General features: G+C 33.5%; 1 protein-coding gene, 1 non-coding gene and 3 pseudogenes across 4 annotated transcripts; 4 read left to right on the top strand and 1 right to left on the bottom strand.

Moving 5' to 3' along the window:
* Positions 1–1,037: 1,037 nt before the first annotated feature.
* Positions 1,038–3,554, top strand: LOC143572741 (uncharacterized). 2 transcript variants are annotated; one of them, XM_077057816.1, is made up of 9 exons: positions 1,038–1,377; positions 1,457–1,490; positions 2,347–2,559; positions 2,643–2,732; positions 2,823–2,888; positions 2,983–3,074; positions 3,149–3,196; positions 3,284–3,379; positions 3,509–3,554. In XM_077057816.1, exons 1-9 carry the CDS (start codon positions 1,094–1,096, stop codon positions 3,534–3,536), a joined length of 951 nt encoding a protein of 316 aa, XP_076913931.1. In that variant the 5' UTR covers positions 1,038–1,093; the 3' UTR covers positions 3,537–3,554. The 2 variants fall into 2 exon arrangements, with proteins under 2 accessions (XP_076913931.1, XP_076913930.1); XM_077057815.1 differs by lacking the exons at positions 1,457–1,490; positions 3,509–3,554 and having other exon boundaries at positions 1,038–1,411; positions 3,284–3,454.
* A 2,180-nt stretch (positions 3,555–5,734) lies between these two features.
* Positions 5,735–7,633, bottom strand: LOC143572748 (pectinesterase pseudogene; annotated as a pseudogene).
* Positions 7,634–17,850: 10,217 nt separating this feature from the next.
* Positions 17,851–18,877, top strand: LOC143572747 (cyclin-dependent kinase F-4 pseudogene; annotated as a pseudogene).
* A 4,403-nt stretch (positions 18,878–23,280) lies between these two features.
* Positions 23,281–26,074, top strand: LOC143572739 (uncharacterized; annotated as a pseudogene). Its single transcript, XR_013142313.1, has 8 exons — positions 23,281–23,354; positions 23,449–23,514; positions 23,631–23,930; positions 24,826–25,066; positions 25,154–25,211; positions 25,286–25,372; positions 25,471–25,578; positions 25,662–26,074. The product of XR_013142313.1 is annotated as an uncharacterized LOC143572739 (transcript).
* Positions 26,075–26,301: 227 nt separating this feature from the next.
* On the top strand, positions 26,302–26,374 carry TRNAF-GAA (transfer RNA phenylalanine (anticodon GAA)). The gene has a single exon. It is a non-coding gene; the product is annotated as a tRNA-Phe (tRNA).

Genomic DNA, 26,374 nt, shown 5'->3' with positions numbered 1-26,374 from the left:
TATAATCTGCTATTGTTTTTTAACAATTTTCAGGTGTGTTAGGAAAAGTGATTTTGTGTTGGTTGAAGTTTTCAAGATGTTGATGATGGTTTAGTAGAAAAGAACATTATTAGTTAATTGTTGTTTTGTTTTGGAAGTTACGGAGTATAATATTAAGACAATGTATATATATTAACCTTTTGTTTATATGGTTATGTGTTTGGTGACAATTTAAATCTATCAACTTTTAATAGCTAAAGATATTATTTTTCTCTGAATTTATGTTTAAGTGTAATCTGTTTAGTGACATGTTATTCCACCTGCGTGTCATGTTAGATATGTTGAAGATATCTAATCATAGAAAATAAATTGCACATCTTGAGTTGGAAAGCGAGGTTTGTTTTAAGGTTAAATGATTAGCCCAATGTGGCAACTATGAAAGTGATTATGATTGTTATCCCGAAAGTTTGTTGTCCGATGATAAAGTAGATGGTAATATATTAATACTTTAGATTATATATTGTTGATAGATTTAATAAAAGAAGTATATTGACAACATCTTTTTAGACTTACTAACAATGATATTTATGAACTTTAGCTTTGTATTTTGTACATAACAACTTTGTAATGCTTAGATGTTATTAATTATTAAACATTTTGTTATGTTAAGTTTATTTTAATGGAATATTGTTTTGTTTTTAAAAATTTTCAGGTGTTTAGGAAATTGGAGGTTGTGTTGGTATAAATTTTGAAGACTTTGATGATGTTTTAATATCAAAGAACATGTTTAGTGTTTTTGTTAATGTCTTTTGGTGGTACGGTTTAATTTAAGTTATTGTAATTTTGAAGTTTGAATCTATAGACAATGTAATTTTATAATAGTTTTGTAACAAACTATGAACAAATATTATGAAAATTTAACCGTATGTTTAAATTTATTATTTGTAATGACATGTTCTTCCGTACCCTAGTTAAACTTCACTAAATTTAACCAACCAAACACTAACTTCCAACAATAGTTGACTCTAGAACAAGCCATAACTTAATTTACCGTGACGTGTCCTTCACAAACACAGCCTGTACTTTCTCCACCGTCACCACCTCACAGCCGGCCATGGCTACCGGAGGCTTCGGTTTAGAATACTGGCTCCAATGGCAAGTACTCATCTGTGCTCTCATCTTCCTCATTCCCGCCATCATCTCCATCCGACTCATCACCACCACCAAAAACAACAACACACCTACCATTAATTATCATCATCTATGGATGCCGTACTGGAAGAACCTCCATCCAATCTGGCTTCTTATTTACCGAATATTCGCCTTCGTTTCCATGGCCTATTTGTTGTATCAGACCGTTACTCAATTCGGCTTCTTCGTATTCTTTTTCTATACACAGTCAGCATGCTATTCAATTTTCATTTTAATTTCAGTTTTGTAATTAGTTGTGTACTGATTTTTATAATTGAATTTGCAGGTGGACTTTCTTACTGGTCACGATCTACTTTGCAGTAAGTCAATCTGATCACTGAATTTGAGTTTGTAATGTTTATAATTGGAGTTCTAGATATTAGGTTACTTTTTCGGGTGCAAACGAGCTTGCCAGCTACTTGAGATCAGATGCCAGAGCCTTAATTGAAAATCGTTCAGTTATTTAGGCTCGTTGAGTGCTAACGAGCCTTGTTTATTATTAAGTTTTACCCTTTTCTTGTGTATTAATTTCACACTGCACAGCTTTGGCTTGTTGCTTTTCTCAAAATTATAAAAATAATTAAAAATGTATGTAAGTTAGTTAATAGATAATTCACAATCCGGGCCCAAGCATGAAAAACTGACTCACGAGTCGAGCTCGAAATCAAACTAGCTTGAGCTCTTGTAAGTCTAAACAAGCCGAGCTCGTTTAAGGTTTTTCTCAAATGTTACAAAATAATAAAATAGGTATATAAATTAATTAATAAATGATAAATGAGCCGAGCCCAAGCTTGAAAAACCGACTCATGAGCCGAGCTTGGGCTTTGGTGAAAAAGAGCTCAAAATGAACTCGTAAGTCAAAACAAGCCGAGCTTGCGCTCAGCTCGGCTCGCTTACACCCCTAGTAAGGTTAGGGATATTGAATTCAAATTTAAGCAGTTAAGAAGATACCTCAATTACAATGCTTGCCTTTAGGAATCAGAAAAAACTTGATTAGCTGATTGGCTTACCAAACAAGATGCCAATTATATAAAAACTTGTTCAAATCAATCTGTTTCAAATTGAAATATTTAGAGTTATATTTTTTATACTGCATCTTTGTGCAAATTATGAATGGGCATGCTGTTTATTTAGCTAATCTATACCAGTTTTTTTGTTATTGCTTATTTTATGTAGCTCGGGACTGTCATATCTGCTCATGGCTGCTGGATGCTCTATAATGATCATTCTCTTTCAATTCCAAATGAAGAGAAAGATAAGTTTTTGAAAAAAGATTCCATCCCGGTTGAAGATTCCATGGCGAAAGATAACGAGGCTTCCATTAAGCTGCAAATGCAATTTAACCAAGAAGCTGGATTTTGGGGAAATCTTATGCAGAATATTTATCAGGTATTCTTCACATCACATTCATTTAACTGAGCGCGGTTCTTATTTGTTAACTGTTGAAGCTGATACTTAGTGTATGACATCAGACTTGTGCAGGTGCGGTTCTGCTTACTGACATTGTATTTTGGTGCTTGTTACTCCCGTTTCAAACTGGTGATAATTTCAAGCTTACCTTGGTTAGTTTTCACTTTTCAATGATGGCTAATTATTGATGTATGTTTCGTTTTATGTTAATATCTGAGATTAATTTCTAATGGTTATGGCAGTTGATTGGTTGCATGCATTTCTTTAATGCTGTTTTTCTCATCATAGATTCTGCTCTCAACAGTTTAGTAAGTAATCGGTTTCGTGAACCTTTTATTTTCATTTCATTCCAATATTATTGTTTTTTCGTTCTGTTATTGCCCATTTCCGTTTCATGTGCAGCATTTTTCTTGGCACGGGTTAACATACTTTGTCTTATGGAGCTCAGTCTATATAGTCTTCCAGTGGATTATGCATGTGTGTTGCTTTTCATGGTGAGTTTCACTTCCCGTGCTAACAAGAGCCCGTTTATGTTTTCGTTTATAAAATAATAATATGGCGATTTCAGGTGGCCTTATCCTTTCCTTGATCTTGCCACTCCATGGGCTCCCGCGTGGTATGCTGCATACTTGCATCTAATGATTTTTATTCTGGATATTGTTTGCTATATTTCATAGCTTAATAGACTTTATACAACCTTTAGGTATTTGGGCATTGCTTTGTTTCACCTTCCGTGTTACGGGCTATATCTTTTGCTTTTCAAAGCTAAGGTGTCGATGTTTCCTCGCGCATTTATAAGGTGGTTGCCCCCCTATCCTTTCTTTTAAAGCATGAAGATTATATTTCTGAAACACAAAGAAAAGTTAACTAATTTTTGTATGCCACGTGCGTCATTTGGTTCTTGGATTGATTGATACTTTCATGATAGGGTGGTCGCCAATGAGAAGCGGTTGTAAGCCTTTGGCCTCGAGTCAGCATGGCCGGCCTAAGGGTGTGGCCGGGTAGTCGATGGCCACAGGCCCGACATACCGCTAGGCCCGAAAAAAAATTAGAATTTTTTTTTTATGTATTTTCATAAAAAAAAATATGTATAATCAATGTTTCAACATAATTTCATAACCACTAGCTTGGTCTAGTGACAAAAAGGCATGACATCTAACTAAGATGTTGTGAGTTCTATCTAGTCTTAGTTGAGATATTTTTATGTTTATTTTTATACGACAGAATTACAAATTTTGTCCTTTAAAAATAGCCAAAAACCGGTTCGTGTCCTTTTCTAAGTTTCCTTGCAGGCGGTGTACTTTAAACTTTTTTTTCCTACAAGTTTTGTCCTTTACGCTAACTGGGTTAGAAAAAGTCAGTTAAATGCCCTCACGTGAGACGCATGTGAGGGCATTTTTGTCTTTTTGCCTACCCTTCTTCTTCTTCTTCTTCTGTATCTATTAACACATTGATATAAACTCTCTCTCTCTCCTCTCTCTCCCTCTCCCCCTGTTACACTCCGGCAGCCACCGCCATCTTCACTCTCTCTCACACTTCTTTCTCTCTCTCTGGCCACCACCAGGTCCACCGCCATCACAGCATCCGGCGACCACCCACACCACCGGACATTCAATCTCCATCTCTATTCTCTCTCTACTCTAGCTGCAACCTCCATAACCATGGCCGGATTGATGAAACTGGCCGCTGGAAAACACACACCTATATCACCTACCTTGTTCATCCACCCATCCCCACCATTGCTCCACATCATCTTCATCATCGTCATCCAATCTATCACCACCACAACATCGACCACCATCTAAAGGATTTCATCAACCAAAAAAAATCGATGAATCTGTGAGCTTTGGTCTAGGTCGCTACCGCCGCGGCTTGTTGCCGACTGCCACCACTACCCACCACCTACCGCCGCCACCATCACCTTCAATCTCACCCACAAAATCAAACCATCATCATCCCAATCCAAATTCATTTCAATTCAATCGAAAACCCTAAAAATGATCGGTTCCGATCACCACAAACAACAACCCTCAATCTACAACCGATCTTACACCATCAATTCAACCTCAGCCATCGATTACCCACTAAAACCCTCACCTAATTCCACCCTTAATCGCTCCGAATCCGTCAAGAAACCCTCCGATTCAATTTCAACCTGAAACCTGTTTTGACCTGGAAAAAAGAAAGAAAGAAGAAAACCCTAAAATCACAACCGTCTTGTAACCGCAACAATCGAAATCAGAACCACAATCGGACTACTGCCACCGTCACACCGCCGCCTAGGGTTTCCCAAAGATACCCGGCAACAGTAGATCAGATGGAAAATAGGCGATAATAGCCAGGCAAGATAACAGTGGTGGCTAGAGGTGCAAGATGACGGTACGGGGGACAAATACAGTTGTAACCCGGCATCAGTAGAATCGAAATCGATTAGGGTTTGTATGTTAAAACCATGCGATAGTAGAACCGGCGATGGTGGAGGCATCGATTAAGGTGATGGAGAAGAAGAGTGGGAGGTATGGTGATGAAATGTGTGTGTGTGTTAATAGATACAGAAGAAGAAGAAGAAGAAGAAGAAGAAGGGTAGGCAAAAAGACAAAAATGCCCTCACATGCGTCTCACGTGAGGGCATTTAACTGACTTTTTCTAACCCAGTTAGCGTAAAGGACATAACGTGTAGAAAAAAAAAGTTTAAAGGACACCGCCTGCAAGGAAAGGACACGAACCGTAATTTGGCTTTTTTTAAAGGACAAAATTTGTAATTGGGTCTTTTTATACACAAGTTTTTTACACAACTCAAATCATAACTAAGTAGCAAGTAAACTCACTTAAAATGAAATTGTTTAAACAAAAAAAAAAATGTTTCTTTTACTTTAGGCCTAAAAAATTTTCAACTTTGGCCCAAAAATTTTTTCGTCTTTTCAGAGCCGGCCCTGCGAGTCAGTGTAAGCCTTTGGCCTCGAGTCATTTCTATCTATGCATATTATGTTGGTTCCTCTTGTAATTGAAGCATCTTTTTACTTATAAGGAAAGTTAAACTTAAACTAGCTTGTGTATAGGTATAGTGACATTGATTATGTTTATCAGGACGCGATCAATACAGAACGTCTCTAAAAAATTAAACCCCGGAAAATGGTCTTCTTTAAGTAAATAACTTAGGGGTACACCAAACTATTACAAATTACAACACTAACCTTTGACACATGGATTTGGTTACATTTGTACTTTTTACACTGATGTTACATGCATGGAAGAAGACTAATGAATCATAACCCGAGTCTAGCCGGTACACCGGATTGAGGTAACCAAGTTCCTCCCAATAAGAACGTGCCGGCTGTAAAACCAAGTGCATCTTTCTCATTTGTGATCGGCTTAAAACCCGACCATTTGACCCTACCTACCATGTTGGCACCCGGACGCCTGTTTCCATACTCTAAACATACACGACAAGTGATTGTTCTTCCCTTCCGGCGATTCCCATGTGGTCCACCCTTCTGGCTTGATCAAATCTCCAATATCACACATCATTATCACTGACGTCGCTGCTGGTTTCCACGGGCGTCCTAGGTAGGTTGGGAATTGCGCCTTCACCGGAGCCAACTCTGGTGCCGCCATGATCTTGCAATTATGAAGCACCACCCCTCCGGTTTCTTCCATTTTCATCCTTCCGTCGGCTGTCACCATGTTCGCTTGATTCTATTCGGGTTTTCTAACAAGGATATCCGAGTCCTGGATAAAAGCCCGGCCCGAATATAAAGTCCACAGTTCCTGAGATGAGGCAATTCTTGTAAAACTGTTCGTGTGCGTGGTAGTATAATGTGTCCTGGTAACCCTCGAAACTGCAATCCATCATAACCGTGTGCGGAGACTGTGACCGGAACGCAACTGCTTGATGACCCGCCGGCCCGATCGTGTTTCTGAACCCTATTCCCTTAGCCATAAATCGTTCTCTGAGAGCAATGACGGTTGCGGTTTGTGACGTTCCTATTTTCGCGATTGCAAAGTTTAACGACCCGGTTATAATAGTCTTATCTCGGCCATCACCATACATATACACATTGTTTTGTTTTTTGTCGATGATGATTTGTCCTTCGTTGTATGTTCCGGCTTTTATATGAATTATGTATCGTCCTTGATGATTTGCAGGGTACGCCGCTAAAGCTTGTTTGATGCTTTTAAACTTTCCGCTACCGTCTTGAGCCGTGATGGCGTTGGGTACGGGGTTTGGCGGGAGAGGTGGCGGTGGTGGAGTTCTAAACAATCCTTGGCCTTTCGCTTTTCCTCCTCCTTTCTTGCCACCACCACCCTTTTTGGCTCCTAGAAGCTTACGGTCAACGCTCGGTACCCACGACGGGAAACCGTAGTTGTTCATCTCATCGAGCTCATACAATAGCCTGCGTTGTCCGGTAGGTGGGAGCGAGATATTTAAATCACCCATATCGACTCCGATATCCTTAAGGATATCAAGCACATTATACACAATCTTTTGTGCATTGAATGTTAGCTCATTAGAAGTTTCCAACCCTTGTTGCATGTCTTTTTTCAGTTTCTCGTCTTGAATCTCTTCCACACATGTCGTCTGGTACGACCGGATGGCGGTCAACCAGACCAAAATAGGGTCAATCTGTTCGGCTAACGAGACCGCGGTCTCGGAGACAACTTTAAGAACCTGTTGGAGCTCATCTGATGCATACCCAATCATTTTCTCACAAGTCTCCATATCACCATGGGATTCCTTTTTATCATCACCCAAATCTTTCTTATGGGCCTTGGCCTTTTCAAGGGACTTTTGCAACTCATCCGCGGTGGCACGAATGGTGGCCAAGATGTAGTCCTCATGGGTGGCGGAGGAGTTTTTGGCCACCTCTGCCACCGCCTTGTTGCAAGCCTCTTTGTACTCGGTTGGTTTGCATATGCTTTCGGCTGTTTTCGTGCTCGTGCTGATGCTTTCATCAGACTTCTCGCTATTGACGATTAACAGAACGACACCAAGGACGCAACCGACCACCAAGAGTAAGGATATAATGGATATGACGATCTTACTTGCAGCCATGGCGTGTTTGTTTGTTACTTCTCCCTATATCCTTGATTAGAGGGAGAAATGGAAATGTTTGGAGGGTGGATGTATGTATGTATCATGAGTTAACGTTAATCCTATAATTTAGGATTTAAGATACATCGCATGTTTTTTAAGGATTTGTTTTAGCCCATCATGATTTGCTAGTTTTAAGCTAATTATTTTCGGGATAACTAACTATATATATCTATGTCAACTATGATCAAATTTTAAAAATTACTTTTCAAGCCTAAAGTAATTAATATTTACATAGGGTCTTTGTGGTGTTATGAAGTAGGTACTCGATTTTGTCCTACCATTTTCGATGTAAACATTTATAAGGTTACTAGGTTATTAACCCGTGTACGACACGGGTGGAAATAAAAAAAATCGTATAACAAACACATGTAATTTAAAACCACAACATATGCTATACACAATATTTCTGAAATATATATTTCTTTATAAACTATATATAAGTTAACTATTTTTAAATCAAAAAGTCTTTTGAAACGACCTTGCCCGTATTAAATTTAGTTATTAGTTTATAAAACTAAACTCCCAAAAAATAGAAAAGTAATTTGTAACAAAACTATTGTAAGTGAGGAATATATGGTATCACCATTAAATGAAAAGTTTCATATTGTAAGAGCATATATATTAGGCATTTTTTTTTGTTTAAATTTTTAAAGTAACAAAATATGACTTTAACATCAATGTTTGACTTATCAATTGGATAGATAATACTTACCTTGGAACTAAATTTATCAACAATTATCTTCAAGTCTCCAACGCATTTGTACTTTCCAACCACTACATTGAATCCACATAGCTCGCGTAAATATGTTCGTCTGCGCCAACAGTCGATTATAATAAGAATATAATAAAAATCAGAGGGTCGCGTATACACTGGTGATGAGTCAAAAATAAATTATGACCCGTATATTTGACTTTCAAAACAAAGAAAAAGAATGTTTGTAAAAAGAATTCGCATTGAGAAAATTAATGTTTGGAAAAACATGTCATTAAACATATAACTCAAATTTAGGAGTTAACAAATTTCAAACTTCCGAGATTTGAATTACTAAGTCAACGTAATAAATTGTGATTAAAAAAAATTAAGAAACTCAACTCAAAATTAAGAAACAACAATTAAAATTAAAACGCTAATAAAATGTGATTGTGCTTAATTAATTATCTAATATTTATGATCATAATGAGCTACCTTGTTACTCATAATAATATGATAATTTAATTTTCTAAATTTTAATTATTAAGTCAACATAATATATTTTGAGCAAGAAAAATAGGGAAACTTATTTCAAAATTTAGAAAAAACAAATCAAATCAAATTAAATTAGAAAATTAATACAACGGAAATTTATTAAATCAAATTATATTAAATAGTTAATTAAATTAAAGTATACGCAAAAGAAAAAAAAAGAAACATATATAATTATTGGTTTAATTACATAAACAAAAGCACGCCAAAACTCAACCTGCCAAAAATGGCTGGTTGCAATAGTTTTAATTGAACCAATGGCTGCTTCTAATGATCGTTTGAGAAACTTAGTCAAATGATCTTTTGAGAAACTCATATGACTCCTGCAAAAAATGATACAATATTTAGATATATGAAATCAAACAAATACGTACATTCTGATGAACAATTCTTTATAACTTTTTCCATTGTTAGCCTCAAAGTGCACTAAAAATAATTTCATGGTTAGGTTCATCATGTATTACCTAGACAATCCTTCCTGGCTATTTACAAATCCCTTGACGTCACCCTTATAATGAATATATATTATTAAAGGGAAAAGGTCAGACACTAATAATATAATTTAAGTTTAAATAATAATATCAAGAGAGAAATAAACAAACGTTTCACCATCAAACCAAGCAACTAAGAAACACGAAACCATAATCCATTTAAACAAACGTATTCAAATGCTGAATCGAATTCAATTTTTTTTCTAGAATGTGAAAAAACCAAAACCACCACTGAACCCTAGAATCAGTTGACCCAAACTCATCTTAACCCATCGTCCACCCTCAACTGACCCTCCCGTTTTGTCAGCCTTACTTTAGACCCATTTGATGTAATGTAACTTTGTCATTTCATTATAATCCACCAAAACTAAATAGAAACCTAAGGACTTACAACTTGATTTCGATACCTTATCTTAAAAAAAATATGCATTGTACCTGGTGAAATCTTTGTTGCTTCCGCTTAACTACTTGCACCAGTTACCGTGGCCTGCAAAATTGGCTTTTACTAATACAAACAAGTATTAAGATAATAAAAAATGATATGTTACAAACTTGTTGAATAAATTATAGGAGATCAAGACATTAGGTAAATTGACACCCATAATGCATAAAAAATATCTTCAATGATGTGAAATTGAATATGCGATGTGAACTTGCAAGTTACATTGTTAGCAAAAAAAAATCCTATATGCCTTCACATATAAACCAACTCAAGTTACAGATTCTGTTATCCTGCAAAAAATAAAAAATAAAAACTACCCAAGTGGTATGAAGTGTTGAAACTACAGATTTTAGAAAAAAAATACAATTTATATATATATTAAAAGAAATCAAATTCAATTAATCCAGTAATGTTAGATTCCAAGTTGCAATTTCACTATATAGATTAAAAATATTCATTTTATATGGAAAAATATCTAACTTGTAACAATTTCATAGGGAAGACGCCAATCACAATTAGTCGATTAAATCCTAGACCCTAAATCATTTAAAACCGGCAGTCCATTTTAGAGCACTAAATCAAACTTGTAGAAATATCCAACTTCTCCATATTATAACTCTAAATTATTTTAAACCCACTGTGGATTAAACACAAATCGATGAAGATATTGATTATCCAACAATAGAATAAATGTATATCGTTTAGATATGATAATACCTGAAATATGGGTGAGATTTCACATCCAATCAAAATAGAAAAAGAATGAATATATATAACATTAATTGTAGAAACTCTATGATGATTGAATGGTGGAAGACGACGGAGTGTATTAGACGAAATAGAGAAGAAGTAGTTAAGGTTTTGTGTAAATTAATTTTGAAATTGCTCTTCCAATTGAAACGGGTGAAGAGAGTTTATATCACTTTCAACATTGTAATTTTTTTTGATTTATTATAATAGATAGAAATTCTATGGATGAATGATAATTTTGGAAAATAGTCAATTGAACCAATAGAAATGTGTTAATAGTCTAAGTAGATGAGTTCCTAATTAATTGAATTTGTTTTTGAATTATACAATTGGAAATAAATTTTAAAAAGTGGTTGTTATATATGGAAGTAATATGGTTGAACCAATAAGAAGATGTCATGTGTCAATAAACTCTATTGGTTTAATAGCATATAGGTTATTAATCTGTGTACTACACGGGCGAAAGTATAAATATCGTTAATTAAACACAAACACACACATATTTATATTTGAAGAAATGTAACGGATTGTTTTACATAAATCGGTCAGAATAATTTTTTTACCATAGTAGAAAAGTTATGTCATGAATTGCGCGATGCATCCTAACCATAAACATGATCAGTTCAAGTGTTCGTAAAATTATTAACGTTTCAAACATAGACCAAGCTAAACTAAAGTAAACATTGAACCAATGTCTCTGACGAAATAAAAGAATTGACAAGCCATCATTTTTATGTTTTTGTTATGATCACTCAATAAACTAAAAGAGTAAGAATTCAAATTTGTTTACATGTACGATTTACCAATCATTACTAAAATTCACCGTTATATATTAGAATACAATACTGAATTGAATATAAAAACGATGTCTATACGTAACAACCCATACCGTAACCTGCAAGAATAAACAAAGCAAACAAACATTATTTACTTGACAAAATTTTCAAAGTAATTTAAAGAGGAAAATTAAAAATGAATAAATGTTACTCACTAACTACTTATCTTAAAATAAATATGAATTAAGAATAAAAACTTGAATACCTATTTTATGGAAACGTCAAAACCTAATTAAATATAATTAATACAAAATAAATATTTGATTTTGATAAATAAGGAAATCGCATTAATTGTTTAGAAAATTGTTTGAATAAAAAATGGTAACAAGTTTGTGTTAAGAATTATAGAAAGGTAAAGAGTCTAATTTTCAAAAAAATAACTTTTTCTAAAATCATTTTAAGAAAGATCAAACATGCATCTTGAATGTAAGCATTTTGAATATAACAATGTAGAGTATGTTTTGCAATTGTTTTAGTAAACAATAGAGAATGTAAAACTTGAATATTAACCATTAATTTTAGGTTTTGTATCATGAGGTGATGGTTTCTTTTTGAAATTTAAGAATATGAATAAATGATAATCCAAAACAAAACAATATGAAAATGAAGTTGACTAACATGTATGAAAAAACATATTAACAGGAAAATTAACGATGTCTATACGTAACAACCCATACCATAACCTGCAAGAATAAACAAAGCAAACAAACATTATTTACATGACAAAATTTTCAAAGTAATTATTTAAAGAGGAAAATTAAAAGTGAATAAATGTTACTCCCTAACTACTTATCTTAAAATAAATATGAATTAAGAATAACAACTTGAATACCTATTTTAAGGAAACGTCAAAACCTAATTAAATATAATTAATACAAAATAAATATTTGATTTTGATAAATAAGGAAATCGCATTAATTGTTTAGAAAATTGTTTGAATAAAAAATGGTAACAAGTTTGTGTTAAGAATTATAGAAAGGTAAAGAGTCTAATTTTCAAAAAAATAACTATTTCTAAAATCATTTTAAGAAAGGTCAAACATGCATCCTGAAAGTAAGCATTTTGAATATAACAATGTAGAGTATGTCATGCAATTGTTTTAGTAAACAATAGAGAATGTAAAACTTGAATATTAACCATTAATTTTAAGTTTTGTATCATGAGGTGATGGTTTCTTTTTGACATTTAAGAATATGAATAAATGATAATCCAAAACAAAACAATATGAAAATGAAGTTGACTAATATGTATGAAAAAAACATATTAACAGCTTCAAAATGATTCGAAAAGACTTAAATTTAAACAAATTTACATATTCACGTATATAGAAAGTCTAATTTTTTTATAAAAGAAAATATTATATAATTAAAGTTTCATTTAAAATATAATTATTGGTCAAAATTAAATGCAAAAACTTAAATTCAAAGAGTTTCGCATAAATAGAAAGTATAACTATTGTTAAATCAATAATTATTGGTCAACATAATACAATTTATTATTGAAATTAAATTTTAGATATATGAGAATGTTGTAAACCTATTACCTTTATATATGGGCTAGAACTTCCCACTGCAGCCATAATTACAAGTCCTAAATTATATACGATTGCAAAAATAACTAAAATAAATAACAATGATTAAATGAACTAATAAATGGTTTTGTTCATAATAATAAAACTTACACTGATAAAACTTTATCAACGTTTCATATTATTTTAGTTCTCAACAAACTATTTAGCTTACTCTGTGTGTATACATTTTCATATTTATAAAATAACTAAATTCCATTTTATTGCACATTGAATTTTTACTTTTAAAATTTAATAATAAATAAATTGAATTGTTTTATGAATGTTTGATTTCTCAAGGTCAAACTATGTAAATACATCAAAATAGAGCATTTTGTCTAAACATGTTCATTTTGGTCAATACTATCAAAGTATTTTGGTAGAGATTTTGATACTTTTAGCATGGTTGAGTAAACTTGCACTCAATCATTAATTTTACAAACAATAAACGTGCACTCAGTCATTAATTTCACAAACAATACCAAATAGGAATAAAATTGTACCTTGCGGGAACGATAGGCTTGCAAAAAACAAATATAATCAACACAAAGAACAGTTTTAACACCCTTGTAAATAAATTCTAAAACCTTAAAAATACAATATTTAGACAGAGAACATCAATAAACAAATAAAAATCGAACCTTACCATGATTATCAAACAGTGAATAGAAAGATCGGAATCAAAATCCTGCATGAAACATAATCAACTGATTAAAGCCATAAATAAATAAAAAGTTAGATTAACAAACAAAAGAGACAATATTCACAAACCTAATACCCTAGGTGGAACGACTATAGAATCAATTGGATTTTGAGCGACCATACTGAAATTAGGGTTAACTTTACTTGAGAGAGATGATTGGTGAGTTATATATATGCCCTTGAATAATTGAAACTAAATGATCCCAATTGATGTGACCATTAAATCATTTGACTACCAAGTAAAATAGTTGGAAAAATAAATAGTGGTCAAACTTCTTTAAATGATATTCTCATAACTATTTCCTTAAATCAAGATATTTTTAATGATCATAATTTATATATTTAAAACTTTCTGTTTTGGCAATTTAATATTTATTTATTATGGTAATCATAAATTGTATAAATTGGTTGTGATTAATTAAAATTTGTTTTTGAATTATTTTATTGGGAAGAAAATCAAAGAAGAGGTAGTTATATATATGGAAGTAATAGGGTTGGAACAATAAGAAGATAACATGTGTTTATCTACTGTTATAAAAGTATAGGTAGATATAATTTATATAAGGTGTGAAAATAAAAGTTACTAATTTTGTTATATATATACAACTCAATTGTTAATTAGTAAATCGTAATTATAAGTCAATGTTTACAATACTAAGTCAATGGGTCAATTGGTCAACAATAGATTTGTAACTCAATTGTTATTGTTAAACAATAATAATTCAATGGATTTGTATTATAATTGTTAAAACTTAATTAATGATCGTAATTAAGTCAGTGGGTCAATGGGTCAATGAGTCAAATGAATTAATTATAGTAAAACTTAATGATTGTTAATTAATTCAAATTTACACCATAATTTGTACAATAATTAATTCAAATTTACAAATTAATTACATTCAAAGAATATATAATAATTAATTCAATTAATTCAAATTTACAAATTCCGTAATTAAACCATTTCCTTAATCAAATAGGTCATCATTTCCTAAATTTAACATAAATGATACAAACCTTTACAACTTTATGAATTTGATAAATTTAATTAAATATAATATTTTAAATCGGTAATCTCTCTATATTATATATATTATCTGTAATCTCTATATTAAATCCGTAATCTCTTGATGAAATATCAAATAATTATCTAAATTATATATTATATATTATCTAAAAAATTAACAAAGGTGGTGAATGAAATCAACCAAAAATAATAAAATATTCAAAATAAAATTTTGAATATTTGGGTTTCGAAACTATAGCTACGATTTTAAAATATTACATTAATTAGAATATTCAAAATGAAAAATTAGACATTAAATGAAAGAGGAAAGATAATACTTTAATAGCATTGATGAATCTTATTTTAATATATTATTGATTTATTTTATTAAGTTAAAAATTAGAGAAAGCATTGATATACATGGAAAGTATGAGAATCAACCAATAGGAAGGGGGGATATGGACTTAAAGTCTATTGCTTTAATAGTATAGTTAGATGTTCACCTACATACTTAGCTAAACCTAAAACATAATTGTTACCACTTAATCAAAATCTAAGTCAGTCCAGGGGGGGTCGGTTTATTTACCCTATACTCGTTTTTATCACTTTTTTCAAATAAGGAAAAAATGAAAAATGCTTGTTTTCACCTTATTCTCTTCTAGATTTTACTAATAGGTTACGGTTGCTATTAGTAGGATTCTACTATATATGTTTGTTTGTTTTACGTGTGTGTTTGATATTTAAATATCGCTGGCCTTTAAATCCTAAGTTGACTTCTTAAGGATGCGCGTTTGTTCAGTTCGTTGAAATTCAATGAAAATGAATTAAATTACGTTTTTATCCGTTTTATTCGCATAATTTATTGGTTTTAATATGTAAATTAAAAGGATAATATGATTGATTGAATAATATAGAGATTCAAATGAATTTACTCGAACTAAAACTAACCATATTTATCGTTCATTCATGTTAGTGAAGAAAGCGAATCAAATGAATTGAAATCCCCTTCTACTTGCATTATGAATAACAATAACAAACTTGACCTATTCTTTAAATAATAACGGGTTTATTTGGACAAACATTTGTAAATGAGTTCATTTTAAGCACTTCAAATTAATTAACAGAATAACATGTTAAAAACGGATATATACATTAAACTTGTTAACTTGAAAAGAGTAAAAGGCAAATAAATAAAATTCAATACCACCCATACATCGCCATTTTTTGTATCCGAAGCATATAGGCCGAATAAAATGTATACAAACATTTTTAGCTTTTAATACCGTCAACTTATCTCAACTAGGGTTGTTTGAGACAGGACTATTCACGAACTGAGCCGAACCAAATGCATGCATGCTCATACTCGGTTCGGCTTGATTGAATTTAAAGAAACGAACGATATTTTTATGCTTGAACTTCGTTTGATTTGAAACAAGCTTTTTCCGAGCTAAGGGGATGTTTAGGATTCCTTATTTTACCTCCTTATAACTTATTTAAGGCATAAGTTATAAGTTACAGAGTTGTAACTTATACCTTATACACTTATAAAGCCTAACATTCTCAAACATCTTATTTATATCATATATAATACATGAGACATATGCAAATTAAGACACCATATTTTTAAGTAATTTACAACTTTTAATGCTTAAGGTACACCTTATCTACCATGTAAGATAAAATTGGATGTGGCACAGTGGTATAGCATTCACTTTACTAGTGAGAGATATGAGGTTTAAATCTTACTATCACCAATTTATATGAAAGATATGAGGGATGACCCTGGCTTGCCAAGGTCAAGTCCTGATCTCTCCCGGTTTTACCGGCTCCTCGTTGTCGTGCCGTTTGGGGGGGCGTGGGGGTCGGGTTTTATCCGGGGAATCCCTCAATAGGTGGACCGCTAGGGGCTCCGTCCGTCCAGACTCGTGGCCGGCTCGAGCTACCTTTAGCCAATGGGGGTCGCGTACGGAGTACCCGGTGTTACTTAGTTGGTCGTTTCAAAAAATATATAGAATGTAAGATAGGGACAAACTAGTCCATTAGAAAATATGTCTTGAAATAGTTACAACATTGTCCCCTCAACTATACTCAACTTTTGTAAATTTTGAAAATAATTACTACTTTGTACTTTTATATTTACTCATATGTTCCTTTTTAATTTTAATTGTAAATAACTTCCCATCAACGATTTTCCAATGGCCATAACTTTTTCATGCGTTGATATTTTTTTATTAAAAATTGCATCATAAAAAAGAGAATTTTATTGTCTTTAATTTAGGTATGGTATTGCTATAATTTTTCAAATAAAAAAAATCAACATATTACGTATGGGTGTTCACAATTCGGTTTTAACGGATCCTATTTTATGCCGTGAGCGGTCAGCCAAATCGTTGGTTCGATTTGTTGTTATTGAGAACCGAAATTGTACTGTTGAAACTTTAAACTGAATCGTTAGCAATGGTTTGGTTACACACATTGAACTTCAATAATAAGTTTACCGCCTGGTCTAGTTTTATATGACTAATTTTCGTATAAACCATAAACCAAACCGTTTGCTATGGTTTGAACATTCGAAAACCGGCTGACCAAAAGTAATGATTGATTCAAACGTTTTCAAGGTTTCAAACAAACCTTAAACATCCACAATTATTACATAATCACTGTGATATTTGTTTCCCGTCGCATCATGCGGACACCCGTCTAGTTTTTAAATACTTAAGGGTATAACTATCAATATTAAATGGGGGTGTGTCAGTTGCATACCTTGATAAACGTATATTATTATAACTATAATATATAATTTATAAATTTCAAATAATTTAAATATCTAGGGTAATATCATTGCTTAAAATAAAAATAATCACTAACATAAAATATTACGATATTTGAATAAGATACTTTTAAAGAGCAATTAATTAATTTTATACGGAAATATATGGGCAAGTGAGAAAAATCCTCAAGGAGTTGTATAAATAAGCAAGCACTACTTCACAAATATAACAATAATCAATTTCAGTTCTCTTCAATCCCTTTGTTGATTCCTTGTTCCGTAAGTAATAATCATTTATTTGCAGCGTTTCTTTCTTTCTTTATTATAATCTTTAAAACTTTTGTACGTATAGGCAGTACTGCAGTAGTACTATGGACAAGTATCAAATAATCTCAAAACTTGGTAGTGGTTCATTCGGTGTTGTTTGGAAGGCCTTCAATAAGCAGACTTATTAAACCATGGCGATCAAGAAACTGTTAACAAAGTACGAATCATCGAACAATATCATGATGCAAAGAGAAGTGAAAGCACTCATATTCAACAACCATGAAAACATCGTCAAACTCAAGGATTTAATCAATGATGATAACACCATCTTCCTCGTATTTGAATGCATGCAAGGCAGTCTCTACGATCTTATGGTTTATCGATCAACGCCGTTCTCAGAAGCCGAGGTTAGACACGTCTGCTTTCAAATCTTTAGAGGTCTTGCATGCTTGCACCGCAATGGCTACATGCACCGTGACCTAAAGCCGGAAAATGTTCTAGTTTCCAATGATGTAGTTAAGATAAGTGATTTTGGTGCTGCATGCGAGATAGATGATGGGCCGTACACAGATATCGTTACAACAAGTTGGTATCGTGCCCCTGAGGTGTTTCTGCATTCGGAGAGAGACTTACAATTCGGCTGTTGATATGTGGGCGATGGGCGCAATAATGTTTGAGCTATTCACCTTTCGACCATTGTTTCAAGGTTCTTCCGATCCACACGTATTCCATAGAATCTGCTATGTGTTAGGCGCCCCGACGAAAAGTTCCTGGTTCGAAGGACTTGAACCGGAAAGAAACATGAAGTATGAGTTTCCAGACTTTCCTGGAGTGCGGTTTTCTGAATTGTTACCGATGGCAAGCTCTGAAGCGGTTGATCTGACCGGTTCACTTATTTCATGGTCTCCACATGCGCGGCCCACGGCTATGGAGGCACTTCAACATCCTTTCTTTGGTGGTTGTTACCTTCAGGACACCGAGCCTTGCTCACCACCTGTGTTTGAAAAGTTGATGGAGAAGAGATCAAGTTTGAGAAGTTTTGAAGACGTTGCGGATGCGTGTGATGATGATCTGATTTGTATGCTTCCCGAAAATCCCTTCGAATTTATGATGGAGAAGAAGTGTGAATAATTAGTTGCAATTTGAACGCCACTTTTGTATTGTTTTTAGTTTAGGGTTTAACTCGGATCAAACTGTGAATTTTGTGAATTTGCTTGTACGTACTTAATTTGTTTTGGTTAATCAGTATTTTTCAGGTTAGAGATTTCTAGAAATTACAGATTAGAGCCGATATGCGGAGGAGAGGACACGGCTGATCATTTATTTCTCTCTTGTGGTTTGGCCAAATTACATGGCAAGTAATCTCGCAATGGTATAAAATCCCGAGCATTTCTGCTTTTAGTATCAAGGATATCTTGGACCTACACATATACAGTGGTTTGGAGAAGAAGGCGGCTAAGGGCTCTACATGCTATTAGTTTAATATAATATGGTGTTTATGGAAGGCTCGGAAGGCTTTGGTCTTTGATGGGAAGCCGGATGTCTTGACAAATTTGGTTGATAAGATAAAGGTGATAGGATTCCATTGGATCCGGAAAAGGTCGAGATCTTTGTCTTTGTCTTGGGATGATCGGAGGGGGTTCAATATGTAATTGAGTGGTTTGTTGTGTTTTGTTGCTGGTGTATTTTGTCCGGTCACTTGTTGTGTTGCTTTCTTTTTCTAATAAATTTCTTTTGTAATTCAAAAAAAAAAAAATTGAATCCAAAATGTTTCTTATATGTGGTATGGACCGTATGGTAATCAACTCTTAACAATTAATGAACTATAAAATTTGTGATGAAGGAGTTGAAAATGCAAACAATTTACTAACCTCTTGTCAGTTCGCTAATCGGATTTGGTATCTTGTTAATTAGTTCCATGGTGCAAAATTCCTACAACATTTGCATTCGGTGTTGGTGACTAATTCACGATTCACAAATCAGCCTCGCTATGCTATAAAAGAAGAAGATTATAAGGAATTATATTGATAACATGTTAGTGCATTTGAAAATTGGAAGTCAAGAAACGGGACAAATTTTTTTAACAAAGAGTCATAATGGAATCTAAGGTGGTTGAGGACATTAAATATTTGGCATTCTTTTGGATAAAAGAATAAGTTTTTCATTTAAAATGTTAAAGTGGATTGATTGGTGTAATTTCTCATTTTAAGTTGTTTTTGTAATTTTTTGGCCCTGGCGTTTGACTAGTTTGGTCGTTTTATATTGAAAGTTGCCGTTCGAACAAAAAATTATTAATAGAAGGCAACATCTTGGTTGGTTTTATTGGTTCTAATTTTGTAAAAAGGCAAAACAAACTATAGTAGTGTTTAATGAATTGAAGTCGTTATTCAAATAAAGAGTTTTTTTACTAACTCAAATCACTTATATTTTGATGATTTGTAATTGAAAAAACTCTTACGCCCAAAACCCTAATATACCGTGTAAGAAAATTCGCAATAAGTAGTGTAAAAAAACAATCGACGTACTACTTGATAAACTATTAGTCATGATCATGTGTTCAGTTGCATACTTTAACAAACTAATATTACTAAATACAATTTATAAACTTCAAATAATTTAAACTAGTATTTCGACCCCCTGCGTCGTGGGGGGTTACGAAACCATAAACAAAGTTCGGATTTTGGTGATCGAGAGCCAATAAAATCTTCTCGATTTTGATATGACTTTATAAAATGATAAAAGTAATACAAAGTTTTCAATCTTGTACAAAAGTAACATAAAATGTACAATTAAGACATAAAAAGTATCACAGTTTTCAAATCAAACGTTTAAAATAAATCAAAAAATATTAACTCATTCTTACAATGACTACTCTTTCAGTAAATAATAACTTTCCAATTTGTGGTTAAATAGTGTACATTTTGGTAACATTGTGTAAGATTAAAATATATATACCTCTTTCTAATGGGCTGTATATTGACTCCAATCGCCAATACCTTGCAGGTCGCTCAACTGCTCAATCTCAACCATGTAATCTTAGACATGCCCACCCTTATTATAGATTTAATCATTTTGCATATCTATTATAAAAATTAATGACGTAGGAGCTAAGTAGCACGGAAACGGGTACGAGACCAGGATACGGGACGTTACGGGTATGAAAAACGACAAAAATCAAAAATCCAAGATACGGGTACAGGAAGGGCACTACAAAAAAAATATTAAAAAAATACAAATATATTAAATAAAGTCCAAAATAGATTTATATTGATAAAAAGTTCAAACTCCAAAAAAACACTATATCAACCATAGGTTTATATTAATTATCATTTATCAATAATCAAATCGTTTTCAAACTCTGGTTCATCTAGCGAGAGATCGGCAACCTCCAAAAACCCAACATCTTCCATTGAATCAAAAGCATCTCTACCCATATCCCACATCTTTACATCATCATTCAGGTTCCTTGACAAAAGACAAAGATTATTGTGGACATACACCAAGTCTTCAGCACGAATTGTAGTTGATCAATTTGTTCCTCCTAAGCGAGTGAATGAATGCATAAGTACTCCAATTACGCTCGGCACAAGAAGAAGAACTAGGTTGTCCAAGTAATTTAAAAGCCATAGTCTGGAGAAAAGGAGTTTGAGCACCAAAGTTAGCCCACCAGTTATTGGGTTCCATAATACCCATATGTGTAATGCATGTTAAATCCTTAAAAAGACCACTCTTCATTGAAAACTTTGCATACTCATCAAGAACTTTGTTATACTCATCATCATTAGGAAATAATCTTCGAAAACATTTCATCCTTTCTTGTGAAATTTCTTCGTCCCTATGTGGAGCAAGTCTTTTAGAATCCTCAATTAGCCATGTATCACTATAATATCTACAACATTCAAAAGTCAAAACGTAAGTAAAGAATAGAAATCAAGCATATAGTTTAAAATCATATACATGGGATTTAAAGAGTAAGCTAAACAATGTAGGGGGTGTTATTCTTCGCCCATCGACCCTGTAAAATATCATGCACAACATCATAAAAGGGACTTAATTCAGACATCCAACGTTTTTCTTTCTTGTAGATTTCAATCTTCACTTTCTCAATCAGCGAATCCCACATCTCATACACAAAATGTATACTTGGTTGTTGGTGTCAAAAACTCTAATCATCTCATATATAGGTCAAATGAAACTAAGAATATAAATACTTTTTCCCACCATTCATCGTCCACAATCTTTTCTTTAACAAAGTTTGCTTTCACATTGTCATCTTCTCAATAAGAAGACCATTCGCTTATAACCATAGCTTGAAGACCTCTTTTGATAAGTTTCAATCTCTTTAGCATCACAATGATGGAGACAAAGCGAGTATCGACAACCGAAAATAGTCTAATAGGAGAAAACTTGTTGAAAATCGAGTCTCATGTTATGGTTCATGATAAAAATTTATATTGCAAGCGCCTGTGTGAACTTCTTTTATCCATTTGCACTCGTCATATGATGTTGTATTTGTTTCCACACACCTTGGTGAACAAATGTCTTCAAAACAAAATTAAGCGTATGAACAACACATGGTGTCTAATAGATGTGAGGAAACTGACTCTCTATAATCTCTCCAGCCGCCTTACAATTTGTTGCATTGTTATTAATGATATGCAACATTTTGGTGACCAATTTCATTGATGACTTCTTTCATCAAATCAGCAATAAAAAACTATCTTTTACATCCCAAAACAATTCACTGTCTTTAAAAACATAGGACCACTGCCTGAGGTAGCCATGAAATTGATTAGAGGCTTTCTTGTAGCCTGTAGGATCACTCCAACCATCACTCACAATAGTCACACATTTTTCTTTCCATGAAAACCCAACTGGTTCTAATAGCCGGTGAACATTCTATTTTTCTTTTTGTAGTAATGTTGTTCTGAGCTTATTATAACTAACAATTTTATTATCAGCAACAAACCAAAAAAGCCCTAACATAATGTGAATTTCTTGCAAGATTAAAAGGTAAACCTTATGTATAAAACATTCATTAAATAATTATTTAAATAATAACGGGTTCATTTGGACAAACATTTGTAAATGAGTTCATTTTGAACACCACAAATTAATTAACAGACTTAGCATGTTAAAAACGGATAAATACATTAAACTTATTAACTTGAAAGAAGTTTAAAAAGCAAAAAATAAAATTCAATGCCACCCATGGGTCATCACCATTTTTTGTATCCAAAGCATATAACCGAACATTTTTACTTTTTAATGAGATCAAATTAGTTTTTAATACCGTCAACCTATTTTAATTAGGGTTGTTTGAGACGAATCAAGTTGAATCAAACGCATGCATGCTCATACTCGATTTGATTTGATTAAACTTAAAGAAACGAACGATATTTTTATGCTTGAACTTCGCTTGATTTGGAACCGAGCGGTTTGATTTTGCTCGAGGCTTGAGCCATATCGAACAAGCTTTTTCCTAGTCTCCAGCTTGGTATATCCCACCGGCGACAGTTTTAGGGTTCAGGCGAATGTCGAGCCGCTGCAAGTTCTGGCTACCGAAGAAGAAGAGATTCTGTGCAATTCCTCCTATCGCTAATTCCGAGTAATCTAAACATTAACAATTATTATTAATTATTAATTAACCATTAACTAACCGCAACTTTACCTCCTTAATCATCTCTGTTATCTAATTTCAGGTTTTGCGGTAATCATTCCAAACGGTCCGATGACGTATGGATTCTATGCTCAATTGATCCCTCACAGTAACTCTCACTTCTTATTAATTATTATCAATAACCTAATTCCCTATTTTACTATTACTATTATTATTATTATTATTATTATTATTATTATTATGTGTATATGAATTATGGATCAGCTCTGTACTGGAATCGAACCTTGAGTCTCACCTTAAACGTTGCCCGTTGCTTAAGCATAAGAACTCGCTGTCTCTCCAACCTTTTTATCGAAAAGGTATTAATGGAGGCGGTGAAGAAGACGATCATGAAGGTGTTACTTCCGAGTCGAAGAGGATGGCTGTGCAGTCCATGACTGAGCCTCAACTTATTAAGTTGATTGAAAAGATAAAATCTGTTCATGATTCGGTGTGTAAGGACATTCTGGATTCGTACATTGTCCCGGATGCTTGTAGGAGTTGGATTGACCGCGCCATTGACTGGTATGGCACGTGAAATGCAGCTTTTCTTTTATTTGTAGTGTATGCATTGCTATTGGAATTGTGCTTTACGTTAGAAATCTTGAATACTGTCTGTTGATCTCGAGCCAAATTAACCTGTAGAAGACATATTAAATGACTACTGTAGTTTTATATTAGCTTACACATTTGATTGATTAATAATGTATGTTGTCAAAAGTCCTTTGGGTGCGTGCTTAGGCCCTCTAGGCAAGGTGCAGGGAAAGCGCCTCGCTGCCATCCAGGTGATCGGGCGAGATTCCATCATTCCAGCCAAAATCCTGGCTAGATTATGCAAATTCCGGCAAACTCTTCTTATACATCCAAATATGACCTAGAACTAACCAAAACTAGCGCTAGGCAAGCCTAAAATATGTATAAAACCCCCAAACATGTTAATTTTATGCTATGCACTTTGCTTATCTCGGGCCCCCTCTTTTAAGTGTCTTGTGGGTAGGCCCAAGGGTCACCATTTGCGCCTTTGGTGCGCCTATTTCAGGGTCAATTTCATGAAAGTATGCTGCAAAGTATGTGCACTTTGACAACTATGTTAATTACTTATACATTTGTAATGACGCATACTAGTGCCTGTATATCAATACTTTGAGGGACGCTTACCTATTTCAGGGTCAATTTCATGACAGAATGCTAAAAAATATGTTCCCTTTCATGAAACTCTGTAACCATGTTATTCTTTTAACTGCTTTCACAGAATTTATATACCTGATTTATGTGTCTACATGGCATTCCTTGTCATGATTTATCCGATGAAACATAGAAGTGCTGTTTTGCTATGGTTTTTCTGTGTAGGAAATAGGAATCCATTTGTGTGTATGCGTGTTTTTTTTTTGTTGTTGTTTCTTAATTAATGGAGTTACAGGAAAATACCATTTCAAGAAAAACATGTTATCCAGCAGGCATCAATTCTTGGAAACTTGGAGAAGCTTGGAGCATTGAATTCTTCTAGTATCGGGGAACAACTTCATTGTAACAGTCCATCTGCAGATTCTCCTGCAGTTGTTGAGTTTGGAGCCGGAAGAGGTTACTTGACACAAATGCTGGCAGACTGTTATGGGGTCTCAAAAGTCTTTTTAATTGAACGCAAATCATATAAACTTAAGGTCAGTGAAGTTGCTATTCAGACATCATTTTCTTTGTTTTCATTATTACATGTTAAAATCAGACAACTCATAAAGATCAATTTTTAGGCTGATCGAAGCTTGCGACAGAACGAGAGCTTGATATTAGAGCGGTTGAGAATTGATAGTAAGGATTTAATCCAAACTTGTATTGTTGATCTTATAGACCATTGTTTTATCTTTTCTTATTGTGTGTTGTAGTTGAGGACTTAAATTTGAATGCAATCGAGGCATTAAAAGGACTTCCTTATTTGGCGATTGGAAAACATCTGTGTGGACCTGCGACCGGTAATGGCTGTTTTTGCTTACTTTTGGGTGGTCCTAAAATTGTATCAAATGTTTTATTAGTTAATTTAGTCATCACTTTGTGTTCTTTTAATTGGCAGATGTGACGATAAGATGTTGTGTTGGGGAAGGTGTAGCCAAATCTAGTTTGAGAGGACTTTCTATAGCAACTTGTTGCCACCATCTCTGCCAATGGAAACATTTTATCATTAAAATCCGAATCCCAACGTTTTTTAAATTACGTTTGTTGCAAGTCTCATGAAAGTAACAATAATTGTTTCTCGGGTTGCAGATAAGGAGTTTTTCTTAAATTTGGAACTTACAAAAGATGATTTCCATGCAATTACATGGTTTACCAGCTGGGCAGTAGATGCAGACCACAGTTCAGACGTTGCTGATACAAACATGTAGGCGTCAGTCATTTTTCTAATTATGAAATTGTGAAATGACTCGTTACTTTATTTGAAGTGATGAATGTGTTTTGTTTGTGTTTGGCAGGGTACTGTTAAGGATATTGGTGGAGGTATTAATATGTTGGCTAGAGAGCGGGCTGAGCTGGGGTTTATGTGCAAAGATATTATTGACGCAGGGAGGTTAACGTGGATGAGGGAATGTGGACTGGAATCCAAGCTTGTCAAATATGTTCCATCTAACATCTCTCCCGAAAACCATTTGCTCATCGCAAAGCGTTGAGGATCTTGATTTGGTTTCTGTTTTTCACCAAACAAAATTTTGTATTTTAGTTGCTATGATTTGAGAAATAGAGATACAAACACACCATTTATGATTTAAAGTTAATTTAGAATTTGAACCATTTTGATACTATTTTAAGATGAAATTAGATTTTTTTTTTAATTTTCTTGTTTTGTAATTTGATACATAAATCTAACTGAAAATAATACCTTTTATTTGCAGAAAGCTATATCACAGTTGCGGGGATGGCTCAGTTGGGAGAGCATCAGACTGAAGATCTGAAGGTCACGTGTTCGATCCACCTTCACCGCA

The sequence above is a fragment of the Bidens hawaiensis genome, unplaced genomic scaffold (assembly GCF_021521415.1).
Source record: "Bidens hawaiensis isolate Kalapana, Puna unplaced genomic scaffold, B.hawaiensis_p1.1 tig00026004_1, whole genome shotgun sequence".
Taxonomy (NCBI): domain Eukaryota; kingdom Viridiplantae; phylum Streptophyta; class Magnoliopsida; order Asterales; family Asteraceae; genus Bidens; species Bidens hawaiensis.
This window is presented reverse-complemented; position numbering and strand designations above follow the sequence as displayed.

Excerpts from the sequence above, each read along its gene's own strand:
- LOC143572741 (XM_077057816.1), top strand. The coding sequence starts at position 1,094 with ATGGCTACCGGAGGCTTCGGTTTAGAATACTGGCTCCAATGGCAAGTA. Across the intron at positions 1,491-2,346 it reads TGGTCACGATCTACTTTGCA|CTCGGGACTGTCATATCTGC; the intron begins GTAAGTCAATCT and ends TATTTTATGTAG. Across the intron at positions 3,197-3,283 it reads ACTCCATGGGCTCCCGCGTG|GTATTTGGGCATTGCTTTGT; the intron begins GTATGCTGCATA and ends TACAACCTTTAG.